Source organism: Scaptodrosophila lebanonensis, unplaced genomic scaffold, assembly GCF_003285725.1.
Source record: "Scaptodrosophila lebanonensis strain 11010-0011.00,11010-0021.00 unplaced genomic scaffold, SlebRS2 tig00000155-arrow-arrow-pilon, whole genome shotgun sequence".
NCBI classification, from domain to species: domain Eukaryota; kingdom Metazoa; phylum Arthropoda; class Insecta; order Diptera; family Drosophilidae; genus Scaptodrosophila; species Scaptodrosophila lebanonensis.
In genome coordinates, this window is record NW_022060594.1 from 292,261 (window position 1) to 317,384 (window position 25,124).

Consider the following 25,124-nt stretch of genomic DNA (forward strand, 5'->3'; position numbering starts at 1 on the left):
TTGTTAAGCTCACAAACACCACCTCCAGCAACACCACCACCACCACCAGCACCACCATCTGTCACCCGCCCACTCTTTGTTTGTCTGCACCACCAACACCGCCAATGCGACCTCTGCAGCCGCCGACGGCACAACTTGGCCACAACAAACGGCAATCGAAAACAGCTTTTGGCCCCAATGCTAATTTTCAGTGGCCCCGAGCGCAACGAAAGTTCGAGTGGTCTTTGATTTCGGGCATTGTGGCGCCTCTCCGGCTCGTTTTGGCCTTTTGTGAGACTGCGTGGCTCAAAGCTGGCCTGTGAGGCAGCCAGACAGACAGGCACTGTTCCGTTGGCTCCAAGCTAAAGACTTCTTTGTTTAGGCCATGGCCGTTTTGCCATTGCAGGATTGTCATGCAAGATTGTTGATTTAAATCACTGTACTGCCTTGAAAACACTGGACTTGGCGGAAATAAATCACAAATTGTAGCATTTCCACTCAACGAAGTGCCTAAAATAGGAAGGAATTATGTGAGTCCCCGCAATCTGTATATCTGCTGGCTGTACCAATCCCTAATCGGCACATTTAGCCTTTTCGGCATGCAGCTAGCAAACACTATAAATATAAACAACAGTTCTTTATATAATTAGCAATTCACAAACAGTCTTTTTTCTCTTTTTGGAGTTACCCAATAGCAAGGGGGTATTATTTTTCATCGCTCAGCTGCCCACAGCTGCTTCGTAAATAATCCAGTGTATGTCCAATAAAGCTGCAAACACCTAATTCCTCATATCTGATTTGGCTTTTTGGCTTGATTTGACTGTTTTTTGGTCAAGTATTCTTGAAATTAGTTTAAAGTGTTTTACTTTCTTAAAATTATTTTAAAATGTTTTACTTTAAACGCTTTCGTTCGGTATTATTTTTCCAAAGCCTTTTCAAATGGTAGCTCCGATTCTAATCGATTCTAAAGAATCGTTTAAATATAAAAAAAATACCACAACGACAGCTTTATTTGAAGGCGATCGTTGCCATAAACTAAAATTTAAAAGAAATCCAAAGCAGATGGTTAGTATACTTGCCCCTGATTCGCAAGAATAACATTCTTTTTTCTCTTAACAATAACATCCCTCAGTTTAGATCGAGTTGGGAAGTTGTTGTCACTGAGTTCCCTTCGACTATATACATGTGCTTGCTTTAATCTGCGTGACCCGATTTGCCCGAGCTTCGGCACGTAACTGTTGAGTTATCGATTGACCTAAAATTGGTATTTTGAGGTTAGGTGAGCAGAGCGCTTTCTGGCCGAGTGGACAGTCCTGATGATAATTTCATTTCTTGTCTTGTCGTGCTTTCGTTCGGAGATTCTTCTTCTTCTCTATAGCGGCAAAATTTGTTCAGGTCGGACGGCATTTAATTTGATTTTTTAATTTGCAACTGCAGCTAAAAAGCATTGTAAGTGGAGCCTATTTGGTGTTTGTTAGCATTACGATATACGATCCGTTCAATTCAAAAATAGGTTCATTATGGCAGATGGAGCAGCAGCAAAAAAAAATGTTGCTAATGGCGGCGGCGAGCCCGCTTCAATAGAGCGCCGTAAAAGAAGCCGCAGCGCTCCGAAAGAGCGCTGCACGCCCTATATTTTCCCAGTTGAAAAGATACTGAAGAAGCGCTTTAAGGATGGACGTCCGCAGTACTATGTGAAATGGACTGGATACCAAAGTTCCAGTTACTCGTGGGAAAGCATGGAGAACCTAAAGGGTCCGGTGTTGGCAAACTTTGAGACTGAACTGTACAAGAAGGTCAAGAAACAGATCACTTATGATGAGCCAAGAGTTCGTCACGGTCCACTTGACAAGCCGAAATTTAATGACTCGGGCTCGAGTCCCAACAAGGACCAGAAAGATTCTTCCCCGAAATTGCCAATGAAGCGTCGTCGCTTCCGCTCCTGCGATGATTTCTAAATGAATTGCAGAAGCATCGGGAAACACGTCGCCAAATACATCGTATCAGAACTCAGCATCTACAACAAGCAATACATAACAGCAAACAACAATAAATACTTTAACATTCCTATATACTTGTATTACATTTCCAGTTAAATAAACCAGCATCCTTTATTTGCGACTTACACATATTCTTGTATACTTATGGATTGTTTTCATTGGTTATGCTATTCTGAAAAAGTTCATGATTTGTGTTTTTGGAAAATATAATTTTTGAGCCAGCTGGTAATCACGGCAATTAAAACTCAGCAATGCAGATAAAAGGTGCATCTGTAGTCCAGTTCTATAACCCAAACATTCTCTATAATTATGGATTGTTTTTGAAATTTTAATGATTTTATAATTTAATTGCTTCAGATAAATGTTATCTCCGTTAACATAATATTCATTTGTTTTATGATTTCTTCATATGTGTACCTATAATTTTATTTATTTCCGCAATGATCGTTCCAAAGACAATTACAAGGCGGGGTGCACCGACTTAGATGAAACAACAGATTTTGGGGAGGCAGTATTAAAAACCATGAAGTATCAAATTTGGCTATAGTGTCATAATAAACAAAAAAGGTATATTTACTTCGATGGTTCGTATGGCAGCAATATAAAATATTGACACCATATATATCGTTTTTAATAAACTTGATCTACGCATGGCTGAGATTATTCTCCAATTTCGGGTCCCTAGCTATTATGGTTTAAAAGTTATTGAGGTTCATACAGACGGACAAACTACTGGGTATGATATTTCTATCTTCAAGTACAGGGTATACAAATAAACTGAAGTGGGTAGATAGAGCACTGATTCATATGTATTTCTTTTAGAAAACGATTATCATCAGTGGGGATAAGGGCCGTATGAAGAGTGCTCATTAGAAGTACAGTTGATTTTAGAGAGCCTATTTGATTTTCTTTGGATAAGTATCTTCACTTTATGTGACTGAGAACAGTATCAAGGCTTGTTCATTAGATGTCTGAAACGAACTTGAAGCCCAGAGTATTTGCGAATCCATTTGGTATACTTTTTAATATGGGGTCAATCGGCATTACTCACATTAATAAACATATCATAGATGTCATATATAATCGATTGTAATAAGAAACATCTTAACATTTGTATGTGCTTATATTTGTATTATCATCAGTAGAGAGAACTTTCCAAAAGCACAGGTAAAAATTTGATTTTGTAAATCGAATATCCACTCTCCTATCTGCATAGGAGGAACAAGGAGGAAAAAGGCGACAATTAAAAATTAATTGAAATTGATTTTTGAGCGCATCAAATTGCACCCCAAAGGTCCGCTCAGCACACCAGCCAGCCAGCACATCCACCCACTCCCTCCACGATGGTTGCATATTAATTAATCGGACGGCTGCTGTCCCCGGTTGCATATCGAATGAGGCTGGCCAGACGAACTCGAACTCCGCCAATGCGAATGTTAATTCACATCAAAGTTAATTGCTGCGTTTAAAAATTTCATAATTTCATGCTTCTTGTTTACTCTGCACTTTGTCAGAGCAGCTCCAGACTTGCTGGACTTTAATGTAAAATAAAAAATAAAAAAACAGGAGAACAAATTAAACTTTCGCATCAGTGGCGGCCCCGACGCGCAAATGCGCCTCTGGACGAGGATGCTGCAGCCGCCTTCCTAAAGCGATTGTGAGCATTGGGACCGAGCTGCTTGCCTGCGGCCAACAGGCCAGCTGAACCGGACACCTCGTCCTTATCGGGCAGATGCGTAACATGAAGGCTATCCCACAGCATTCTTCCGCTCTCCTGCGACTGCAACATATCCGCCAGCTCCGCCTGCGTCCGTTGCAGCAGCTGACGCAAATTGCCGCCATGTCGCATCAGCCCATGGACATTGCGAGTGTCGATGCCGGGCAAGCGCAACAGAAAGTCATAGATGGGCGCGTTGTAATGGAGCTGCTCGCCCACGCCCATGGCGGCCTCATCACTGCCCAGCGAGGCAGCCAGTTGGGCATCGGGCTCCGGTTTTCCCGACTTCAGCTCCTCAAACAACTGGGCCGTGGCATACGGACTGGGCGACCAGATTAAACGTAGCTTGGGAAAGTGCAGAGTGAGGAGCTGAAGCTTCTGCATGATGTCCGCGTTTGTGGCCGTCGTCTGTTGGGACAACATGAACTTGCCCTGCAAATGGAAGGGTCGATTCTGATCGAACTCGATGAGTAGAACGGGTTTGGCATAGTAACGCTGCATCTGGATACACTGATTGTAGAGACGGCCCGAATTGAGGGAGCCGATCAGATCCGATATCGATTTACGCTCCACACACATCTCCGGCGTTAGAATGTAATCCCCAATTGAAATGGTGACGGGCACAACCTCCAGGCCACGCTTGTGTATGAGACACGGCAGATCCGAACGGAACTCACGCATATCCACAATAACCCGGGGCGTTACACAGGTGCTGGACTGTTGGCCACCCGCCTGGCGACTCTTTTCATTTGCCGCCTCCACCGTCGTCTCATCGTCATATCGCTTATAGAGTATAAATGCCTCGTCGGTCTTGCCATCTTGATACTCGGGTATGACCATTTTCTGTGGATTAAAAAAGGATGAGTGTCATTACATCGTTACGTGAAAATCAAAGAAAATCAACTGTATGGTACATCAACTATTGCGTGACTTAGTCTTCTAGCTCCTTTTACGAATTAGGTTGTTATTTATCCTGACTTGGCCAGCTACTTACGCTCTTTGTCTCAATAATCAGCTCAAAGGCCGCCTTCTCCCGCCTCAGGCTGGTGAGGTATGACTGTTCCTCGACGGTGCGCGGATGCATTAAGATATAGATTGTCATTCGGTCCCGCTCCACACGCTGGCAACGCGCCTCATGCACTTCTAGCTGACGTATGGCCGTCACGTCCATGTTGTACATGACCACATAATGAGGCTGTAGCTGCTCCAGAATGTGCTCCAGGGCCATGGCCCCCTCGCGATCCGTTTTAAAAGTTTGCAGGCAAATGCATGGTTGATTTTGAGCGGCCACCGCCGCCGATATATCCATTTGCTCCAGCTCCGGAAAGCTTTCAAAAATGGAATCATTTGCCGTCTCTTGCAATGCGTCGGCAGTCTGCGATACTTGCGTCATTGTCAACATGTAGCTATCCTGAAAGTGCTGGCCCTCGAGCAAGTCATCCCCGGAGTCTATGCCACTCAGCAGCTGGGAGAGTTCATCTGTTGCTGGCGGCTCTGGCGCTGAAATTAAAACTTTTGATGTCGCATCCACTCCCTCACTCCTTGGCTTTATCTCCTCGCTGGCGGCTGTCGTTTGCTGACTATCGCGCGCATAGTGGGCGCTCAGCTTGCCCACGGGCACCTCATGCCGTAGAGCCTGTTGAAAGAGGAAACGCGCACCGCCCTGAGTCAGATACTGTTTCAACTGAAAGCAGGTGCGTGCGTCCTGGCATAATATGAGGACCTTGGGCTGCTCCGAGTTATGGCAGCCACGTACCTTCTTCATGTGCTCGGGAATTTCCTTATGCAGCAGTGTTCTTAGCGGTGCCCATTTAGGGCAGGGTTCCGGTTCGAATTCTATAGAAATGAAAGTTAAGTTGCTTGTACCTTTAAAATGATGTCGGCACACACTCACCCTGCTGCCCATTGTATACTCGCTGCTTGGACAGATTAAAGATTTGTTCGGCGGCATCAAGCAGGGTCCAACCCGAGTTGCTGAGTGCATACTCCTTGCTGCGGTAGCGCTTCATAAGCGCATAAGCGCTCACAGAATCGTGGTACATGGTGGAGCTGAAAGTGAACACACAATTAGACGAGTGCAAATACAATTGGGATAACTATTGTTCACTACTCAAAGATATCTTAAAAGACTTCTTAAATGAGAGTTGGCGTGGTCAGATCTGCAAACTATAGCCAGCCAACTACTTGTGAAAAAAAACCAATACTCACATCATGAGACTTCGCAAGATCTTAAGATCTGCTACAATCAGTTTCGTTTGCGAATTCAGCTGATGCCAAATGCAATCTAGCTGCGCCTGCAGGATCTTGTGAAACTTCTTGGTCACACAATTTTCCACAGTGACCGCTTCCAAGTCGACGGTGCGATTGATGCGCTTTATTTCGCGCACGAGATAATTCATTATGTCCAGTATGTGGGTCTGTATGTGCGATATATTTTGCGTGAGGGGTACATGCAACTCGTGGGTTTTCGCCTGCCAAGGCTGAAGAGCCGCACGCACTGTGGCATGGAAACGCGGCCAGATGAACAGATGCTTTACAAAGAGATTACGCATGGTGCGCTCGATATGGGCATAACCAATGGTGAAGGCCTCGGCACTGCTCGAGAAGGCCTTAATGAATCCTGTCTTATTGTGTTCGCGAAACAGACGCAGTGCAAACGCCTCCTGACAGCTCTCAATGATTTTGTGGGCGCGCAGCACAATAATCCCAGTAATTAGTTCGATGGGTATGCGCATCTTGAGAAGATCCACCACAAGAATGCGCGTGCTAATGAACTGTATGCCGCCTTCAAGGTAGACGCGTTCGCTGCAACACACCAAAACATTATCAGAAGTGCGTGAAAGCCATAAATACTGCGCACTTACCGCTCTGTGGCTGTTGTGGCCACTTCATGCACATATTTTTTGTCCAGTTTCGATTTATAATACTGTTCCTCCCAATCGGAGCTGTTGACGACCAGCAACAGGTTTCCAGCATCGCTGTACACCTTAAATATGTTGAGCAAGACGCGCTCGTAGGTTAGACCTCTGTAAATTTTTGCATGTCTGATTAGAAGTTCGGTCAACTTGATTTACTGCTCACCACACTTACTTGGCGCATACGAGCAAGCCATCTGCATAGACCAGGTCTAGAAACATTTGTTTTTCATATTCCAAGAGAACAACATCCTTGCGCATCAAATACTCCTCTGCCGTTACAATGTTGGCCAATTCCTTATCCTCCTCCTGCTCCGCAGCTGCCACCGCCTCAGCATCCTGCTCTTCTGCAGTTACACTGTTGGCCAATAACTTATTCCCCTGCTCAATAATTTCCGCCGCTGCTGCATTATTTTCGTTGTCATCTTCCATCTTCCAGCGAAACAGGAATTCCTCTCAAAAGCCGGTCGTTTTGTGTTTTGACTTCCCTCTGTCCGCGCGCACTTATTATTTCCTTGTGTATCGATACTTTGTCCAATCGTCAGCTGATAGCTATTTTTTGTTATCGACAAACCGCGCACATTTATCGGTCTGGCAACGTCGTTCTCACAATCAAATGCCAAGCACGTGCGAGTGGCAAGGCACTGTTTCTTAAGGCCGCCATAAAGTTATAGTTCTTATTCCGGAATTTTACGGTCATTAGAACAAAGCGAGTTTCGAGATAGCCAGTCACTAAATAAATAATTAATAAACCAACTATTAATATGTCTGCATTCGCAGCCTATAACAAACCCAAAGCGAATGGACGCATCAAAAGTAACGGGAGCGGCTCCGGTGCCGTTAAGAAAGGAGCTACCGCGCGCCCAAAAACTGCCCTTCAAAATGGCGTTCGTTCCAAAAACAGCAAAGGGAGCCGAAAAGCGGCTCCACAAGAAAATGAAAGTTTTAATCCGACTAATATGGATAAATTGATCGATGAACTTTACAAAGATGGAAAACCATTAAGCAAGTCACAGAATCAAAAGAAACAAAAACTGGAGGCATATTTGGCGGAGCAACTTGGGCCTGTGGACAACGACGGGAGCAGCTGCACTGCCAGTAGCGAAGAGGATACCGGGAGCTGCAACGATGATGGGTCTAGCAATGAGGATAGCAGCGATGGCGATGAGTCCCACACCAATGACAGCGACGACAGTGACGAAGAGCAAGACAGTGCTCAGTCATCTGATGATGGTGATAGCGACGACGATGATGATGATAGCGATGACGATGAGGATGACAGCAACGACGATGATGACGACGACGACGATGATGATAGCTCTGGTGAAACGGATAGTGATGCCTTCAGCGAGGAGTACACAATGAATAGTTATAATACTAGCGGCGAAAGTAGCCAATCGAGCCCTGCTGTGGTCAACCCAAAGCCAGTCAGACAAAAAGCAGCTCCAAAATCAACGGCACAAAAGCGTCAGAGTACAGCCGCAGGCGGCAATAATGACGACGACTTGAACAACAATAAGCCGGCCAAACAGATGAAGCGGAACTCCCTGCCAGCTCAAGAGCCAAAGCCGTCAGTCAATGGAACTTCAGAACGCCGCAAAACCATTGCCTTGGGCACAGAGAAGTCCTGTCCGCTGTTGCGCAACCCCAAATCCTGTCCACTACCACCAAAGGTATCCAAATCGCAGTCGGCTCCTAGATCATGCCCAATACCGGTCAAAAGGAATTCCGCCACTACATCTGAAAGCACAAAGAAGACCACCGCCCCGACCTCCTCCCATGCTAACAAGAATGCCGGTGCGAAATCGCTTACGAATCGCAAAAAGGTTGCTCCCGAAAAAGCGAACTCGGCGCAAATCGCTGCCTTTAATGAGCGACCCGAGGTTCACAAGCAGAATAGCATTGAGGAGGGCAAGCGTATGTTCTTCTGGGTAGTAAATCCTTTGCTTCCAGAAGCCTTCTTTGCCAAATATTGGGAACAGAATGCCTGCCACGTGAAACGAAAGGATGTTAAATACTTCTCAAAGCTAATTTCGTTCAAACTCATCGATGAGATGCTCATACGCCACCATTTGGAATTCACCACGAACATTGATGTGACTTCCTACACGAATGGAGTGCGTCAGACCCACAATCCAGAGGGTCGTGCTATGCCGCCCGCTGTCTGGGGATATTATGGCGAAGGCTGTAGCGTGCGCATCCTGAATCCGTCCACCTATTTGAGTGGCTTGCGCGAGCTCTGCAGCAAGATGCAAGAGTACTTCCATTGCCTTGTCGGTGCCAATGTCTATCTGACGCCGCCAAATAGTCAGGGCTTTGCTCCACACTACGATGACATTGAGGCCTTTGTGCTGCAAGTGGAGGGACGCAAGCGCTGGCGTCTTTACTCTCCAATTAAAAATTCTGATGTACTCGCACGTACCTCCTCTGGCAATTTTGAACAGAGCCAGCTAGGTGCTCCCATCTATGATGAGGTTAGTATTCAAATTAATTGGAATGTCAAAAACTTTTATGGTAAATGTTCCTTCTCCTGCAGATACTAGAACCGGGCGATGTGCTCTATTTTCCACGTGGCACGGTGCATCAGGCAGTCACCGAAGACAACAACTACTCGCTGCACATAACGCTCAGTGTTTATCAAAAGCAGGCTTATGCCGACTTGCTTGAGAACTTGATGCCGATTGTGCTGCAGCGGTCCATTAAGCACCACGTGAATATGCGTCGCGGTCTGCCGCTGCACACCTGGAAGCATCTGGGACTGGCCAATGGCGACGTCCAGACGAGGGAGCGCACAGAACTTGTAGCCAATGTGCAGCACTTGGTAAGCAAGTACTTGATGCCAAGCCCTGCCCAGATTGATGCGGCTGTTGATCAGCTGGCCAAGCGTTTCCAGCACGAGGCATTGCCTCCCACCGTGCTGCCGGAGGAATTGAAGCGCACAGTGTTTGGGTCACGCAACACCACAGATTCGCATGGCAAGTGCTTATGTGACTATGAGTTGACCGACTCCCATAACGTACGTCTGCTGCGCGCCAACATTCTGCGTCTGGTTGCCGATGAGGGCGCCCTGCGTGTTTATTATTACGTAGAAAATGCAGTTGAGTTTTGCAAATACGATGCCAATTTCATGGAAATCGAGCCCACAGAGGCCGCAGCCATTGAGATGCTTATGCGTGCCTATCCCGGTTACATCAGTATTGGACAGCTACCGATGCGCAGCTCCGAACGACGCGTCGAGGTCGCTACAGCACTCTGGGAACGCGGCCTCCTAATGACCGAGAAGCCATTTAAATAGCTCTTGGCAAGCTCCCAGGAGTTGATCCCTTATACCCAAAAAAGAATACTAAATAAACCGTGAGAGATTGCGCTGACTAGATATTAAGTTTACGTTCTGTTTTTTTTTTATTTTTTGTGCAGCCAAGTCTCTGCTCACGAAACGTTCAAGTAATTTCGTGCTCAGCGTTGAGGCTTTCGTTGCACTAGAATCATTCATTTATTGTAGGTCTAGCAATCTCTGCTAAGGACCAAATTATAAGTATGTCTACCTATGTTTGCCAGTAAGATATTGTGATTTAATAAATACGTATGTAAAAGAAAATACCTCCAATCTAATGCTTCCTGTGCTTTTCTCAATTTCAAGTTCCCTCCCTCATGTTAAGGTTTATTTTACTCGTAATATTTTGGGGATCTCGACTTTTATGACATGACACATGCGCTGTTTTTTCTTTACAACCGAATAAGTTAATGCTGAACTTTGACTTTACTTGATTTGATATACAAATAGTATTTATTGACTAAATATTTAAAGCAACATGAAAAGAAAAAAAACAAATGTTCCACTTAGCACCTCTCCTCAGGCGCTACGAATCTTTTTGCGCTCGCGATACAAACTATCCTGTTGAACTGCAAAGCGAGTGAATATTGTTATAGCTGCTAGCTGATTGCTTTTTATACTTACTATATGGGTCGAAGCGAATCAATTCGATTTTATCGGCCAAGCGGTCGCGGAACATATTAAACTTATGCCCACTGACTGCGCTTTCCAGCACAACCATAATACGCCTGTGGAGGTATTTGAGGTATTTAATAGAGCTAGAAATGCTCGTATATGGCCAAAAACTTACTTGCTTTTCACTTTCTTCAGCAGCACGTTTGTTAAACGCATTTTGTTTCAGTAAATTAAAGCAATTCGCCACCAAATAAAATAAATGTGCGCGAGAATATTGTGCAAGCAGAAACAGCTGATGGTTGCCGCGATGAAGTGTTGTGCAACGTGAGTAGCTGCGTCAGTTATTAGGTGTTGGAAAAATCACATAAAAATAAAAATAACGGCTAAATTTATAACAAAAAGGCATCTTATTTCTTTGCTTCAAGTTCTGTGCTCAAAATTGTTTAAATTTGCGTTTTTTATTACCTTGATTGTGACATTGACTGCATTGTTCTCATGCATTTCATGTCTGCCACATGAAATTCCCTAAGCGGCCCACAAAAGATGCATGAATCCAGCTTTTAGGGTTAAGCCCTTGGAACAACAAGTCTAAGTCCGCTTAAATTTAATTCCACACTTATAAGTTCCTCACAAACAATGCCGCAACGTGGTTCACAATCAGTCACATTGCCGTGCCCTTGGATAATTGGACAAATATACTACATCTTTGTTAGTACGTAAGTACTACATATAGACAATGTACGTGTGTATATACATATGTATGTTTGAGCACATACGTAACTAAATTTCCGACCCGGTATACTGGCAATGGGTGGTTTTGCTTTCCGTTTCCGTTTTGTGGCGGTGGTCGTTAAATAGCTTAAGCTGTTGCAAATTAAATTAAATGAAAACCAAGTAATGTAGCGCCAAGCTCAATGTCAGGGTCAACCAGGGGGAGACGGCCAAGAGCCCTCTATTCATTAGCCCAACCTTAAATAAAGCTTAAATATTTTTTCCGCCTCAAATCTTTCAAGCACTTCTGCAGCATTTGTAGTGCGCATGAAATGAAGGCCATGTCGTTCACTTTGGCATTGTTTATTCAATTTTCTATGTAAGGGACCGTTTATTTGAATGTGCTATGCATTTCAAAATTTATGTCACTTTGTATTGAAATGATAACACCCGCTAAATTTTAATTACAGCTGCTTATAATACTTAGAAATTGTTAATGTAAAACTTTTCAAATAATTTCAAGTACAGTTCTTTTGAAACCGCTTTATGAAGGAGTCATCTGGGTACTCCCTGCCGGAGCTGGGCCTATTGGCCTTAATTCTAGATATAGCTTAAAGTATTGATTGGCTGTTTTTGAAATTTTTTTAGGGGGGTTCTTAGGAAATGAATTCAAATCATAGAAATAGGCGTTTTTATAATTTAAAATTTGAAAATGTTATGAAAACCTATTAGTTTCGTTTAAATACTGATTTCTTTTGCAATATTATAAATCCGTAACCCATACAAATTGACATTCATTTCCATGTACTATAACAGTAAGTAAAGATTGGTTTTCCTAAACAATTCCCAACGATTACCAGTAAAAATTGGTTTGGTTGTGATTCATAGTTTTTATAATTTTAAAATCAATACGAACACATTACATACTACATTAGAGGCCCCATAACATATCGAGGAGAACAACGCATATAAGAGTTTCCCTTGACATTGTTCCTCGGCATTAGGAAAAACTGCAAATTCCGCATTTTGTTTGTCGTTACACAAGCCAACGGTAATAACGCGTACATTCGCCGTTGCTCAACACTAATGCCTAAAGCACACCCCCCCTACATGGAAGGGCTTTTTACTCGCACTTGCGTTATGAGGCGGCAATCGTTTGCGCCTTGGATGCACATTTCCTTTCTGACTTTCTGATTGTTGTTGTTCTTGCTGTTGTTGTTGTCGCCGTTTAAGCTTTGCGTCAGCTTTGGAAGCCAAACAAGCATTTCAAACCTATTGCATACAGCCATACATACACACATACGTGCTTGATAACGGTCCTACGACAATACAATACAATTCGTGCGAATAAGAACGTCCTGACTCTTAAAACTTATGAAAGCGTATAATATTTAATATAGATATCCTTTTTTTAAAGCTTGAGTATTTAAATAACAAAAAACATATTAATTTAGGGAATAATTTGTTGTTTAATAAAAATTGCACATGACACTAAAATTTTATTTCGGAATGTTAAACTAAAACAAATTAAATAAAATATATCAAAATGTGAAAACTTTGTAGTTCCTCTTCAGATGCTACACCCATACCTTGGTAACAAATAAGTAAACATAAACTATCCAATGACCAAGCAGTGGAAACTATTGACTCACAAACCGTTAATACAAAACCAGCTTTTATTTATTTCCCGTTTTCTTGGCCGTTAGCAAATTTCTGTTTTGATTATATTTTATAAGGAAAGTATTCTCCTAAGTCCGGATTCTATTCTATTAGTATGCTTTTTAAAATGTCGTTCCGCCTTCTGAAAGGGAAATCCGTTTATATAAATGCATAAAAAAAAAATATCACTTGAAGCCTAGTGCACCCATTTGGCGGACCCAGTCTGTGTGAGCAGAACACACGGACGCTCGAAGCGCGCACTTGTAGAGCTTTTTGTGTGGCGCGTACAGGGCTGTAGCTAATATATATCAGCAAAAAATAAGCTTTTCTGGCAAACTCAACAACGTCATCCTCATCGACGTCGACGCCTGCGCCGGCTGCCTTTGGGCAGTGGGTTGTTGGCTGTGGGCAGAGGGCGGCGGACCCCAACGACTGAAGACGTCGATGTTAGCTTTGACGTTACCGCTGCTCTCACCGCCTACGGTACAAAAAAAAAACGCTAGAAGGTTTCACAGTGCGCAGGTCCGGTATTTTGTGTTCTCGTCGTGTGACGTCACAATAAAAAAAACCTGCCCTACTATTTGGTTTCCAAAAGTGGATAATATAACATTAATGGAACACTAGATCCAATAAAAACAGAAATACCATAAATACCAAATAGCTTGACCGAACTTGTAAACATGCCTGATAATGTTTGCTGCCATTTATAAATAGTTGCTTAATTTTTTTGCACCAACAATACAGTTTGTTGCTACATATATATTTTTTATATAAAAAGAGTGCATGAAGTTATAAAAAAAATTAATTTAGCTAATGATATTATTCAGAATTAGCTTTTAAATAGCTTGAAAATGTAGGCAGTTCCTTGGTGTTGGATGTTCATATTTCGCCCGATACAAACAGTGCTGCCACTTGTCCAAAAACACGCCATTGTGGAAAAGCGTGCATTATAGCAGGAGAATGAGAGAGAGAGAGAGAGAGAGATTGTGACGACACATCACAGTGCGCAGTGGGAGTGAAAAAGTTGCAGGCTTTGAATGCCATACCTGCTCTATGTGGACCGTGCCCGCCGCCTATAAAGTTGCCTCTTCGCCTCGCTTCGCCGTCGCACCGACGCACCCTGCAGCCCACGGCCTGTTGGGCCGCGTAATTGCATGTGTTTTGCTTACAGCTGCGCGGTGCTAGCCAAGTTCAGTTCACCAACAACACTCGTGCGAGGCGGATGCAAGATAGACGGAGCTGCGCAGCCGACGCCAAACGAAAGTACACAAAAAAAGTTGGTAGCTGATGGAAGAAGAAGAGGCAAAAGAAATAGATTCGAATTAGAGAGGAACATAATCTAAATCTAAGCGCATTTCTTGTTCTGCATTGCAAAAAAAACAAACAAGCAACAAAAAACAATAACAACCACAACAACAATAGTAATAAGCAATTGCAGCAGCAACAACAAACAACCAAGAACGCGACTCAGCAACGCTGTGGCAAGTTTGTTGTTTTCGTTTGTGTTTCGTTTTCGCGTGGCGCGTGTAAATAAAACCAAGCGACACATTTTTTTGCACATTTTTTTTCGTGTGTTTTAACTGTACAACAAAAACAACAAGAGTTATATTAACAACAACAACAACAACAACAATATCAGGAGGAGTGGCTAAGCAAGAAAAAGAGGTGAATTAAAGTGCGTGGACCAAACAAAAATATAAACAAAAGCCACAACCACAACAGAGACCTGCCCCCACAGCCAACAACAATTTTTGGGCATTATTCAGCAGCAGGAAGAGCGCCGACAGCGCCGGACAAGCATTGGAGACTCTGCTGCGTAAGCATAAAAGCATCTGCATATGTATATTTGTCTCTCCGTCCGTCCGTGCGCTCGTCCATCCGTCCGTATGTCTCGCTGTTGCGTGTGTTCCTCTGTGTGTGTGTGGGTGTGTGTGCGTGTGTCTAAATGCAGAATTCAATTTTTCGTTGCCTGCCTTTAGGCGCGCCCCGCCAAACACCACCACTTGGCATATAGTACAAAAATTATTTAAATAAACTAATTAAAGCGCCCATTGCCTGCGCATACGTCCTTGGCCATGAGCAAGTCCCTGTCCCTAGCCGTGTTCGTGTTCGTGTCTGTGTCCTACGCCTACGCAGCCTGTCAGCTGCAGTTGCAGCATCGCCCTCCCCCCCCCCGCTCCCCCCACTTTTTGGTTTTATTTTTTTTATTATTTTTTGTGCAGTGTAGTTCGCAAAAGTTGTGCATTTGCAAGCATGGACTCTAGTTGATGTTCAAATTCCATGACAACTGACAGTGCAGCCCACCACCAGTAGCAACACCGCCAATGCCAATGCCAACATCACTAGACTCCACAGCCCCAAACAGCGCAAGTCTGGCACCGGGCAAGGACTCGCTGTTGGCCTTGAATTTACTGTTACTGGCACTGCTACAGCTACGGTTATGGCTACGGCTGCAGTCTACATTTTTGTTTTTTTTTTTTTTTCCTCACTCCCACACAAACACAAACACCAAAGAGTTACCAGAGATGGAGATTGAGATTGAGATTGAGTGTGAGTGTGAGAGAGCGGCCGCTGGAGTGATTGTTCCAGAAATAGCATCGAGCTCAGTATCCGGGTCTCAAGAAACAAAATATACGGGTATACGGCCTGCTCGACTCACTGACTGACTGACTGAACGAATAATTGCCTGAGACCCATCTACTATTTAGATGTTTTACAAACAACAGCAACAAAAAATGCAATTGTTTGCCACAAATTCCCTCAAATTTTCACTAATTATTACCTATGAAAATTATAGCCCCAGATCGTGGGATTAGTGTGGCAATATGTCGGGGCATATGTACAGTTGTGCTCAAAATAATAGTAGTGATATTTTTCACTACGTTCTACCGTTCGCATTTTTGTGTTTCCTTTCATTTTTAATCCTTTCTTTCTACCTATGTGATCTACAACAAGAGCACAATAAAATGACGCTTTACTTTAGCTTTTTGTGCACTTGTTGTTGTTGTTATTTGCATTTTCCACAGCTAGTCCCTATTCTACGCGCTCAAAATAATAGTAGTGCTTGCACAAACATTTCAAAAATATTAAGTGTGTCGCTCCTTAAGCTCACGAAAAGTTGCTAATAGTAAGTTCTATTATTTTTTAATAGCTTACAATAGTTTCCAATACACATTTTAGTTTGTTTTTTCTTTCTGAAATGGGTAGAGCCAAGCACTGCGCTCCTGAACGACGTGCACTCATTCAAAAATTGATATCTGAGGGAAAAACTTACAATGAAGTCCAAAATATAGTAGGTTGTCCTCCTACAACGGTGTGTAATGGTATAAAATTTATCCCAGGCCCCTAAGCACGTGGAAGACCTCGCGCTATGTCAGATAAATTGGCGACCCTTGTAGTGAGATACTTTAGGCAGAACCCATTTGCGAGCTCTACCGATATAAGAGATGAATTAAATCTCCATACTAGTACACAAATAATACGGAGATGCCTACTGCAAAATAATATGGCAGCTCGGAGTCCAAGGAAAGTGCCCCTTCTCACAAAAAAACATCTGGCAAGACGAATTAAATTTGCACAAGACCACATTGATTGGCCAGTGCAGTAATGGAGAAACATTTTGTGGTCAGATGAATCGAAAATCACGCTTTATGGTGGAACTGGGTCTCATCAGTATGTTAGGCGGCCACTAAACACTGAATGGCACCCTCGATTCACCACGAAAACCGTAAAACACGGAGGAGCTCGTATTATGATATGAGCCAGTTTTTCATATTACGGCACGGGGCCTTATATTGGCTCCGGAATGTCATGGATCGCCACCTTTATGTGCATATAATGCAGAATATTATGCTGCCATATGCCATTGATGAAATGCCACTGATTTGGGTATTCCAGCGGGAAAATGATCCGAAGCACACAAGTAATGTTGCCAAACAATGGTTTCAAACTAACAGGATCAATGTACTAGAATGGCCGGCACAGTCTCCAGATCTCAACCCGATTGAGAATTTATGGTACGATGTAAAGAAGGAAGTTGCCAAGAGTAAACCAACTAATTTTGAATAGGTTTGGGGACCAGCTAGACATGCTTGGAGCTCCATTCCTTCTCAAAGATGTCACAATCCCGTGGACTCCATGCCAAAGCGATGTGCTGTAGTTTTTGCACACGATGGCTATGCTACAAAATACTAATATTATTTAGAAAGTCCTAATATGAGTAATTAAAATAATAACCGTATTATTTGGATCAGTTGGGACAAGTAAGAGGCCAACAAATGAAACACTACTATTATTTTGAGCGACCAAATTAATGAAGTTTTGGAAAAAAAATTATTTAAATTGTTATATGACCAGAATTTGTTATTATTTCTTTATAATTTACTTGTTAATATACCATACTTAACAATACAAATTATTTTAAGTTTATTAAATCACCATTTCATACATTTTTTGAACGAACTAAATTTTTATGAAAGCACTACTATTATTTTGAGCACAGCTGTATGTATTTCATTCGTATTTTGTACCAAAATAACCAAAATATTTTATTTATTTGAAGAGCGCTAGCTAAAAGCTTGTAGCCTGGCTAATAGGGCCTTCTTCAGCTATACATATGTTTTATTTATGTGTATTATATATCTTGTAATATGATTAGGCTTATGAGTAGTTTTAGGTTGTCTATTGTCGGCTTTGAGGGGATTTGGTCTAATTAACTGAGAAGAAGGGAGAGAGAAGAAGAAGTGAAAAGTCGTTACTGATAGTATTTGAACGTCTTCTCTATTCTCTAATTCATACTTTTACTTTTTTCTCGGCTTCTAAAAACGAATTCCCAAACAAACCAGATCTTCACAAGTCCATATAGTTGCAAGCATACTTGTATTTCCAATAATTCGAAAATGATCTTGATTCGAAATGAAAAGTTTTGAAATTATTTATTTAGGGATATTTATGCCTTATGAAAAAGGCAAAATTACGGCTTGACTTTTATTTTTGGAAAAAAAATAAAATTTAAAGAATAATCATTATTTTATCAGTTTTATTGTTTTGCTCAAAATAATGAATTTCTGTTGAGTTGTAAAATATAACTCATAATTAATCATTATATTGTGAGAGAATGAAAAAAATTAAAAATAAACAATTTTTTTCATTTTTATAATAATTACAGTCCCTGGAGATTAATAATAGTTAAAGTAATCGGAGATTGGTTCAAAATCGAATGAATATTAGATGTTAAGGGAACGGAGCAGTCCGATCAGTATTATCAAATTTTTAGTCGTTTTTACTGTTGTTGAACTCTTATTTTTTTTTTACAAAATTGCACACCCTTTTCGAGAATTATAAAAAATTTCAATCACGGCTTACTTTTTAAATCGTCATCTTGGCGCAGCGCGAGCGAAATTTTGAGAAACGCACACACACACACATACGCAAAGAAATAATGCATAAATTGGCAATTATTTTGGCTCTTGTGCTGTATTTAAATCAGAAGCCCATCTTTATTGAGACGCCATTGGAGCTGTGCTCCAATGCGTTGCACCTGCAGGCGCGCTGGATCTTCATTCTGGCCACCACCTGCCTTTTGTGGCAAATGGATCTGCGTCTAAGGCAACTGCATTTTCTGCCCGTTCGGGCTCATCTGGCTGTCGAGACTGGGGTCTCTTTGATGTTGATGGAGCTTTCGGGAAATGTTATTTGGTGCTCCATGGATAGCAACGTCAGTCTGGTGATTCATCTCCTGTGCAACTTTCTCTTCATGCCAGCGGCAAGTGTGTGGCGCGAGCTGTTGGAGACTTTGTGCTGTTGGCTCAGCACAATGGTCCTCTCGATTGTGGCGCTCAATCGGGTCCTCCTGGCCGCCCACTTCGATCACCATCTGACCCGAATTGTCCCCTTTTTGCATACGTTTTGGCTGGGTTTTCGGGGCTTTCTGACTTTGAATCCCGTCCAGCAGCGGAATTTGATTCGCATCATACAAATGCAGCGCCAGCGACGGCGCCAGACAATGGCCAGCGCCGTTGGCGGAAATGTGGCTATCCAGTGAAGAGTGGAGAAGACTGGCGGTGGCAATCCTCCCGTGGTTTCCTTATTGGTTTCCAGTAACGCTGCCTGCAAACAAACCAATCTAAACACTGTTGTGCGGCGCCTCTTTACGAGTGTAAAACTGGATGTGTGTGCGTGTGGGTGTGTGTGTGTGTACTATGTATATGTGTGTATATAAGTATGTAGAGACAAATGCTGGGGTAAACAAAACGAGTAAATAAATAAAAAATGTAAACAAAATATTAAATTAAATGAAATTTACTTGCGCACACAATCACGAAACCCCAACCCACATGAAAGTGGCGAACAAAAGCTGAGGGGCAGAGATGTTGTTGCACAGTGGTGGGGCGCGGTTGAAAAATCTGAGACAAGATAATCCAAAATATATCAAAATTAAAATGTGTCCTAGATAATAATTCTCTTTAATGCCGATTGAGTTTCAATATTATTTGAAGAATAGTTTAGTTTAATTTTTCATTTCGCGCTGCAGACACTTCATTAAATTAAGAATCTCTGTACTCTCTATAGTTACAGTTTAGTGTTAGCAATATATGTATAATGTTCCTATTTCAATACAATTTCAAGAATAATTCAGCATACATTTTTATTTCGATAATGAGGCATTTGGTTTCTTTGACGAAATCAGTAATGAATTCTATTGAAGTTGATTTCATCGTTAGCAATAGTTATAGTTATACAATAGTTAGTTAGCAATTAGTTATAGTATATACAAGTAGATCGACCACAGGCTTCGCAAACATTAACGTTAAAAGTTGAAAGCTGCTGATTTAGAAATAAGAGGGGTGGTTGAGGTAGGTCAGGAGTTCAAGAATGTTAGTTCGACTAAACTTCTATGGATAGTAAAAGTATATCAAGTATGTATATCATTTCAATTGAGAAGTCTGTTGCAATATCGACTGTTGTTTCGATCATAGCACTTCAATACTCCATATAATTTCTTGCTCCATTTTACTTCATATTTTCTCTTTGTTATCGCACATTTAAGGAACAATTCAAATTCTTCCTATACTCTTATTTGATCTCCAAACATAAATGAACAAGTGATTCCAAAACTGCGTCGAACCAGTCCGCCATTCTGATTTTTTTTATCTGATTTTAGAGCTGCGGGCTTAGTCTTAACAATCAGTGGCACTTCTGCGACTCCCAAGCTGCGAAATCCAAGATGCATCTAGAGTCTGGTTGAGTCGTTTCTGGTTGCTTCAGTCTAAATATCGTGGCAGTTGGTCATTTCCTAGCTTTTCAAAACTGAACATTTTAATTCAAACTTACGATTTTCATAAAATAAAAATCATAAATAAATATAGAAAATAGCCCAGTCCAAACGCCTGTTTGCATAATATTTAAATATTACCCAATAACATACATAAATGCAGGTCTGCAGTTGAAAGGTATAACTGTAACATATATTGGAACAATTGGTCGTTAATAGGATAATAGTTTAACCAGCTTATTGCCATTTTAAAACTTGCAATGCACATCTGTATTTACATAACAACTATTTTGCAAGTTTTCTATTACGTGGGCAAATTATTGGTATTGGAACAACTGTCAACAGTATACCTAGAATGGTTGTTCAAAAGCCAAAATAGCCCCAGGGAAAGTGAATTGGTGCTGAAAAACTGTATATAAAGTGTTGGATCCAGTTTATTCTCACACATAAGCATTTCGTTTTGGTATTTAAAACTGGCCTTTTAATAGACTTGACCTTAAAATCCTATAAACAGAATAAAAACTAGCCGACAAAGTACTTTAAAGTCCGTGGATCAATCTTAAATTGTAATACTACTACTCGTAAATTGAAACATATGAGTTGAATTGTTGTCAAGAATGCATTTTATAAAGATCTGTATGTTAGAAATAATCGCTTCCCTCCAATATCTTGATTTCATCTGACAATATTTGCTTATCTGGGAATTTAAGGGGTGTTTTAAAACTTACTGTGGTAAGACTAACATCGGATATTAATATTTGCAACACTGCTACTCAAAACATTTCTGATACTTATAAGAATCTAATAATCTGGGAGTGAGATGGAAAATACCATATGTTCATATATTTTTAAGAATTCCACACATTCTCCGATAACTTATGACGCACAATCCGTCGCTGATTGTGGCAAATAACGGCAAAATTTACAAATAGTCTCGCTAGAAGAACGCAAAATATCCCTCTCGTCTCTCGCGCAGTTTAAGTCGCACTGCAGTGCTCCTCAAAATGTGTGGTCTAACACACCTTCACAATCCCATTTAGGCTGTGTTGTTTTTATATTTTCCATTTCCATCGAAGTTCTTATAATAAGAATTCTGGAATACATACACATATATACAGAAATTTAAATAAATAAATTCATTCTTCACAACTCCTGATTTGCCTCATAGTGTCTTCACCTGATTTAGTTCAGATATGGAAATGGGAAATACCTATGTATTAAGGTTATTAAAAACTTCCGAAGGCCATAAAACTGTATCTGATCTATATATGATTGAATGATGTGGTGATTAAAAAAACATAAATATCTGTATACCTACATTAACGATAGTTTTGTTGTGTTTTCGTGTAAATTATTTATTCTACTTACCATGTCTATAAAAATTCAGTGAATACATGAAAGTAATACCTTGTAGAGTATTCCACAGTTTAAAAAGAATATTTTTTTTTTTAGTTTTTAGTGCCACTTTGTAAACCCATTCCCCCACCTCCCCCACTTTAGGCTACCAATATCGCTCCATGCTCTTTACAATTTGCGCTCAGCAATGAAAACAGAAAAACTTTTTACAATGAGTTGATTTTTTGCGGCTGCCGTTTTGTTATTTTCTTCAGTTTGTTTGTTTATTTGTTTGCCTGCTCGGCTGGTTGGCTTGTTCGCTGTGGCGGGGTTTTGCAATAAAACTACAGTAATAAACAATTGCTGCTTTTACAAAGGCAGCACCCGCACTATCACACGTATTGGTACTTATACACACACGCACACACACACACCTACACCCACATTCACACTCTCCCTCTCATAATTTATGTACATTTCAATGGCAATGTATAATAATCAAATTTGCAAAGTGCTCATTTGTTCACTCTCCCTTTCTTTCTTGCTCTCTCTATATCTCTCTTTTGATCTGTTGCTCGCTCTCTCCCTCTTTCTCTCTCTCTCTCTCTCTCTCTCTCTCTCTCTGAATGGGCACACAGTTTCAGTGCTGCCAATTCTTGAGTTTCAGTCAAAAGCTAGAAATAGTTGAACAATTAGAAATGAATTGAAAAATCTGATCGTTCGTTGTTTTCATTCGCATTCATTGATTGATGAAGTTTTCTTATATGTCCCATCTATTCTTGAAATAATTTCCAATTAAAATTGTTTAAAATAGGCTTTTGAACAAAACTTATTTAAAGATACATCATTCCAATGACTGATCTATGATACATATTTGGGTTCAAAAATCTTCATGAAATAATTGAAACAAATTGATGACAAATATCGCAATAGTCGTCGGAACTGGCGGGAAAACGGCTGAATTGGCAACACTTTAAAGTGCGCCCACGCACTGTACGCGCCGCATTCTCGGTGGAGCAGCTTTCTTGCACACCAACAATATTTTTTGTCCGTTAGTCTTTTTGATAAACGAGTGCAGTGCGTGCTACGCTCGCTATTGTTGCTGTTGTTGTTGTTGCCGTCGTCGTCGTAGTAGTCGTCGCTCAGCTGGGCGGTCGGTCAGTCATTTAGATGGGCTTTGCCCGTTAGCCCGCATTCGCACTCGCACTCGTCGCCGTAAAACGTGAAGAATATCGCAACGTGCTTTTCAGTTTCGTTTGTTTTGAGTTTATGGGCGGAGGGCAGGCGTGAAAAGAGTGAACAACAAAATATCAAAATTCATTTCAATGGGCATTGTTTTCGTCTGTGTGCCTTCCGCAATAGTGAATTTTTTCATTTAATTTTTTTTCCCCCCTCCAAAGTACAAATTACCGCGTGTAACTTGCAGTTAGAAAGAAATTTAATAAAATAAAAGTGATAAATATTTTCTGCCGCTGCCGTTGCCTTTGCCGCCACCAGAGCAGGTGTCATTGTTTGCCTTGCTTTGCCAAAGAGAGCAAGAAAGTGAGAGCGTTAAACCGCAAGCGCGCTGATCAATACAGCCACAGGTGACGATTCTTACCAATTCTCATTCTTGCATGCTGTGCGAGAGTGTTAATTGGGTTTGCAGTGCACTTACAACCGTAGAGCACACTGCCTGTCAAACTGCTGACATTTTTTGTGCCTTGCAGAAATATTTATGTATGTATGTATGTTACACAAAAAATAATAATAATTATGCAAATAGCGCATGCAATGAATATTAAATCCGAAAGTTACGCGATAAATAAAGGCCACTGTAGGAAAACCCCATATAAATACATTTATCTATAAGTATACAAAAAAAAAACAAAAAATCACTTTGCATTCAAAACGTGTTGTTTGGCTGAAACGAAATAGTATTAACCAATCTACAAAGAATTTAAAATAAATACCAATTATGGATTTGAATTTCGTCTTAAGAATAAACAAACTTGTTTTTAAACACAAATGCTCAATATTTAGGAATTTGTATTACTTAGGGATTAGAATGTTTGCATCATCATTAAAACTCTTTTAGCTGAAGTGTTACTATTATCTACCAATCTACAAAGAATTTAAAATTAACACCAAATATGAATATCGTCTTAAAAATGAACAAACTTGTTTTTCAAAACAAATGTCCAATATTCATGAACTTCAGTTTGAAAATATCACTTCAATTGCACCTTTTTTGAATTTTTGAACCTATCTTGGTTTCCTCCCAAAGCATATAAAAATAGAGTTGTTGTAGTAAGAAAGAATGTTCCCACAATAAAATATCCACCACTGAATTAAAACCCAAAAAAAATGTGCATATTATGGCTGAAACTTTCTAAGTAATAATTACACAGATATGCACAATCCATCAATATGCTTAGCACAGCACTTTATTGTTATTAAATGATAAAATAGTGGTAGTTATGAGTATCTACATGGAGTAAGGCACACAAGCACACACACACACAGCCATAGACAAGAGGGCCTGGACATGAAAAAATAGAATGAGGTCTTGCAGTGAATATCAATTTTAATATAGAACTTGCTGACACCTCTTGGAGTGCTGATAAAATATGTATACATGTGGATATAGATATGGGGTTGCTGCATATTTTATTGTTTAAACAAATAGTTGTGCTCACGTATTAAGTGCGAATAGCCGACAGGTGTTTGGTGTTTAGTTTATTTTTCATGGGCATATCCACAGAAACGCAAAAGCAAACAGTAACTGAAACAAAAACGAAAACAAAAACAAAAAACAAAACAAAAAATAATAAAAGCACACGAACCGAAAGACAATAGACAACGCACATGCATATTAAATTACACATTTTCATTTAGCCAAGTTAGTAGAGCTATAGTTTTTTTTTTGTTCTCCTTCCACTCCCCCTGTTGCTCTGTTGCCTTGTTACTGTTTCTGTGGCCGCCCTTGCCGACCATTGTTGCCGACAACACAACTAATTGCAAATTATTTTGTTTAATTAAAGTTCGCGCGGTGGTCGCGATGCCGACACTGCGGTTTACACCTATATTATATGTATGTTGACTGTCTGTCGGTCGACTGATTGGATTGCCGCCTATATTAGGCTAATGGCAGATGCTAGGTTCTTTGACGCCAACCTCAACGTCAATGTTGGTGACGTCGTCCGATGTCGCGATGCCCATTTCGATGTCTATTTCGATGTCCGGTGTCCGATGTCCGATGTCCATGTCGACGATGTGCAAATGTCAGATATTATTTGTGGCCGCTGCGGTCGCTGCTCCTTTAACAACAAACATACATACGAGTACATACATACATACATATGCACTATATATATGTATGTATATATGTACGAGTATGTATGACGACAATTATGGCGCGTATTATAGCGTATTAACTTGGCTATCTATCAACCGCTGCCACTCTCCTGCTGTTGTTATTGTTGTTGTGTACTTCTGCTGCCGTTGTTGTCATTCGTGCGTGCGTTATTTAATTTGCCTGCCTGTCCGCCTGTCTGCCAGTCTGCCACCTCCCTGTCTGCCACCACCCTGTCTGCCTGTCTCCCTG

The 25,124-nt window shown here is 41.2% G+C and overlaps 6 protein-coding genes across 8 annotated transcripts in view; 4 read left to right on the forward strand and 2 right to left on the reverse strand.

The window, feature by feature from the left end:
• Window positions 1-1,499: 1,499 nt before the first annotated feature.
• LOC115629472 (chromobox protein homolog 3-like) lies at window positions 1,500-1,937 on the forward strand. The gene has a single exon (XM_030525943.1). The coding sequence runs from the start codon at window positions 1,500-1,502 to the stop codon at window positions 1,935-1,937; it is 438 nt and encodes a 145-aa protein (XP_030381803.1).
• A 1,530-nt stretch (window positions 1,938-3,467) lies between these two features.
• On the reverse strand, window positions 3,468-7,068 carry LOC115629493 (DNA repair endonuclease XPF). Its single transcript, XM_030525968.1, has 6 exons — window positions 6,787-7,068; window positions 6,561-6,722; window positions 5,905-6,501; window positions 5,591-5,745; window positions 4,691-5,532; window positions 3,468-4,539 (listed from the first exon to the last, which is right to left on the reverse strand). The coding sequence occupies exons 1-6, from the start codon at window positions 7,041-7,043 to the stop codon at window positions 3,568-3,570; spliced, it is 2,985 nt and encodes a 994-aa protein (XP_030381828.1). The 5' UTR covers window positions 7,044-7,068; the 3' UTR covers window positions 3,468-3,567.
• Window positions 7,069-7,262: 194 nt separating this feature from the next.
• Window positions 7,263-10,223, forward strand: LOC115629515 (bifunctional lysine-specific demethylase and histidyl-hydroxylase NO66). The gene is made up of 2 exons (XM_030525996.1): window positions 7,263-9,085; window positions 9,148-10,223. Exons 1-2 carry the CDS (start codon window positions 7,376-7,378, stop codon window positions 9,904-9,906), a joined length of 2,469 nt encoding a protein of 822 aa, XP_030381856.1. The 5' UTR covers window positions 7,263-7,375; the 3' UTR covers window positions 9,907-10,223.
• A 141-nt stretch (window positions 10,224-10,364) lies between these two features.
• LOC115629516 (39S ribosomal protein L33, mitochondrial) lies at window positions 10,365-10,859 on the reverse strand. The gene is made up of 3 exons (XM_030525997.1): window positions 10,736-10,859; window positions 10,570-10,673; window positions 10,365-10,514 (listed from the first exon to the last, which is right to left on the reverse strand). The coding sequence occupies exons 1-3, from the start codon at window positions 10,774-10,776 to the stop codon at window positions 10,465-10,467; spliced, it is 195 nt and encodes a 64-aa protein (XP_030381857.1). The 5' UTR covers window positions 10,777-10,859; the 3' UTR covers window positions 10,365-10,464.
• A 3,301-nt stretch (window positions 10,860-14,160) lies between these two features.
• LOC115629464 (1-phosphatidylinositol 4,5-bisphosphate phosphodiesterase) overlaps window positions 14,161-25,124 on the forward strand; it is an 80,306-nt gene continuing 69,342 nt past the window's right edge. Inside the window, exon 1 of one of the 3 annotated variants that reach the window (XM_030525934.1) lies at window positions 14,161-14,746. The gene's annotated coding sequence lies outside the window, so the exon portion shown is untranslated. Of the gene's footprint in view, window positions 14,747-23,240; window positions 23,258-25,124 lie in introns of those variants that run through there. The other 2 variants (XM_030525932.1, XM_030525933.1) reach the window with 2 other exon arrangements.
• On the forward strand, window positions 18,371-18,973 carry LOC115629473. The gene has a single exon (XM_030525944.1). The coding sequence runs from the start codon at window positions 18,371-18,373 to the stop codon at window positions 18,971-18,973; it is 603 nt and encodes a 200-aa protein (XP_030381804.1).

Bases quoted from the DNA above. Each gene is read 5' to 3' on its own strand.
- LOC115629472 (XM_030525943.1), top strand. From the start codon at position 1,500: ATGGCAGATGGAGCAGCAGCAAAAAAAAATGTTGCTAATGGCGGCGGC.
- LOC115629516 (XM_030525997.1), bottom strand. From the start codon at position 10,776: ATGCGTTTAACAAACGTGCTGCTGAAGAAAGTGAAAAGCAA. The intron at 10,674-10,735 runs GTAAGTTTTTGG...ATACCTCCACAG, and splicing joins CTGAAGAAAGTGAAAAGCAA to GCGTATTATGGTTGTGCTGG. The intron at 10,515-10,569 runs GTAAGTATAAAA...CTCGCTTTGCAG, and splicing joins GATTCGCTTCGACCCATATA to TTCAACAGGATAGTTTGTAT.
- LOC115629493 (XM_030525968.1), bottom strand. From the start codon at position 7,043: ATGGAAGATGACAACGAAAATAATGCAGCAGCGGCGGAAATTATTGAG. The intron at 6,723-6,786 runs GTAAGTGTGGTG...AAAAATTTACAG, and splicing joins GGCTTGCTCGTATGCGCCAA to AGGTCTAACCTACGAGCGCG. The intron at 5,746-5,904 runs GTGAGTATTGGT...GTTCACTTTCAG, and splicing joins ATCTTGCGAAGTCTCATGAT to CTCCACCATGTACCACGATT.
- LOC115629515 (XM_030525996.1), top strand. From the start codon at position 7,376: ATGTCTGCATTCGCAGCCTATAACAAACCCAAAGCGAATGGACGCATC. The intron at 9,086-9,147 runs GTTAGTATTCAA...CTTCTCCTGCAG, and splicing joins GTGCTCCCATCTATGATGAG to ATACTAGAACCGGGCGATGT.
- LOC115629473 (XM_030525944.1), top strand. From the start codon at position 18,371: ATGCATAAATTGGCAATTATTTTGGCTCTTGTGCTGTATTTAAATCAG.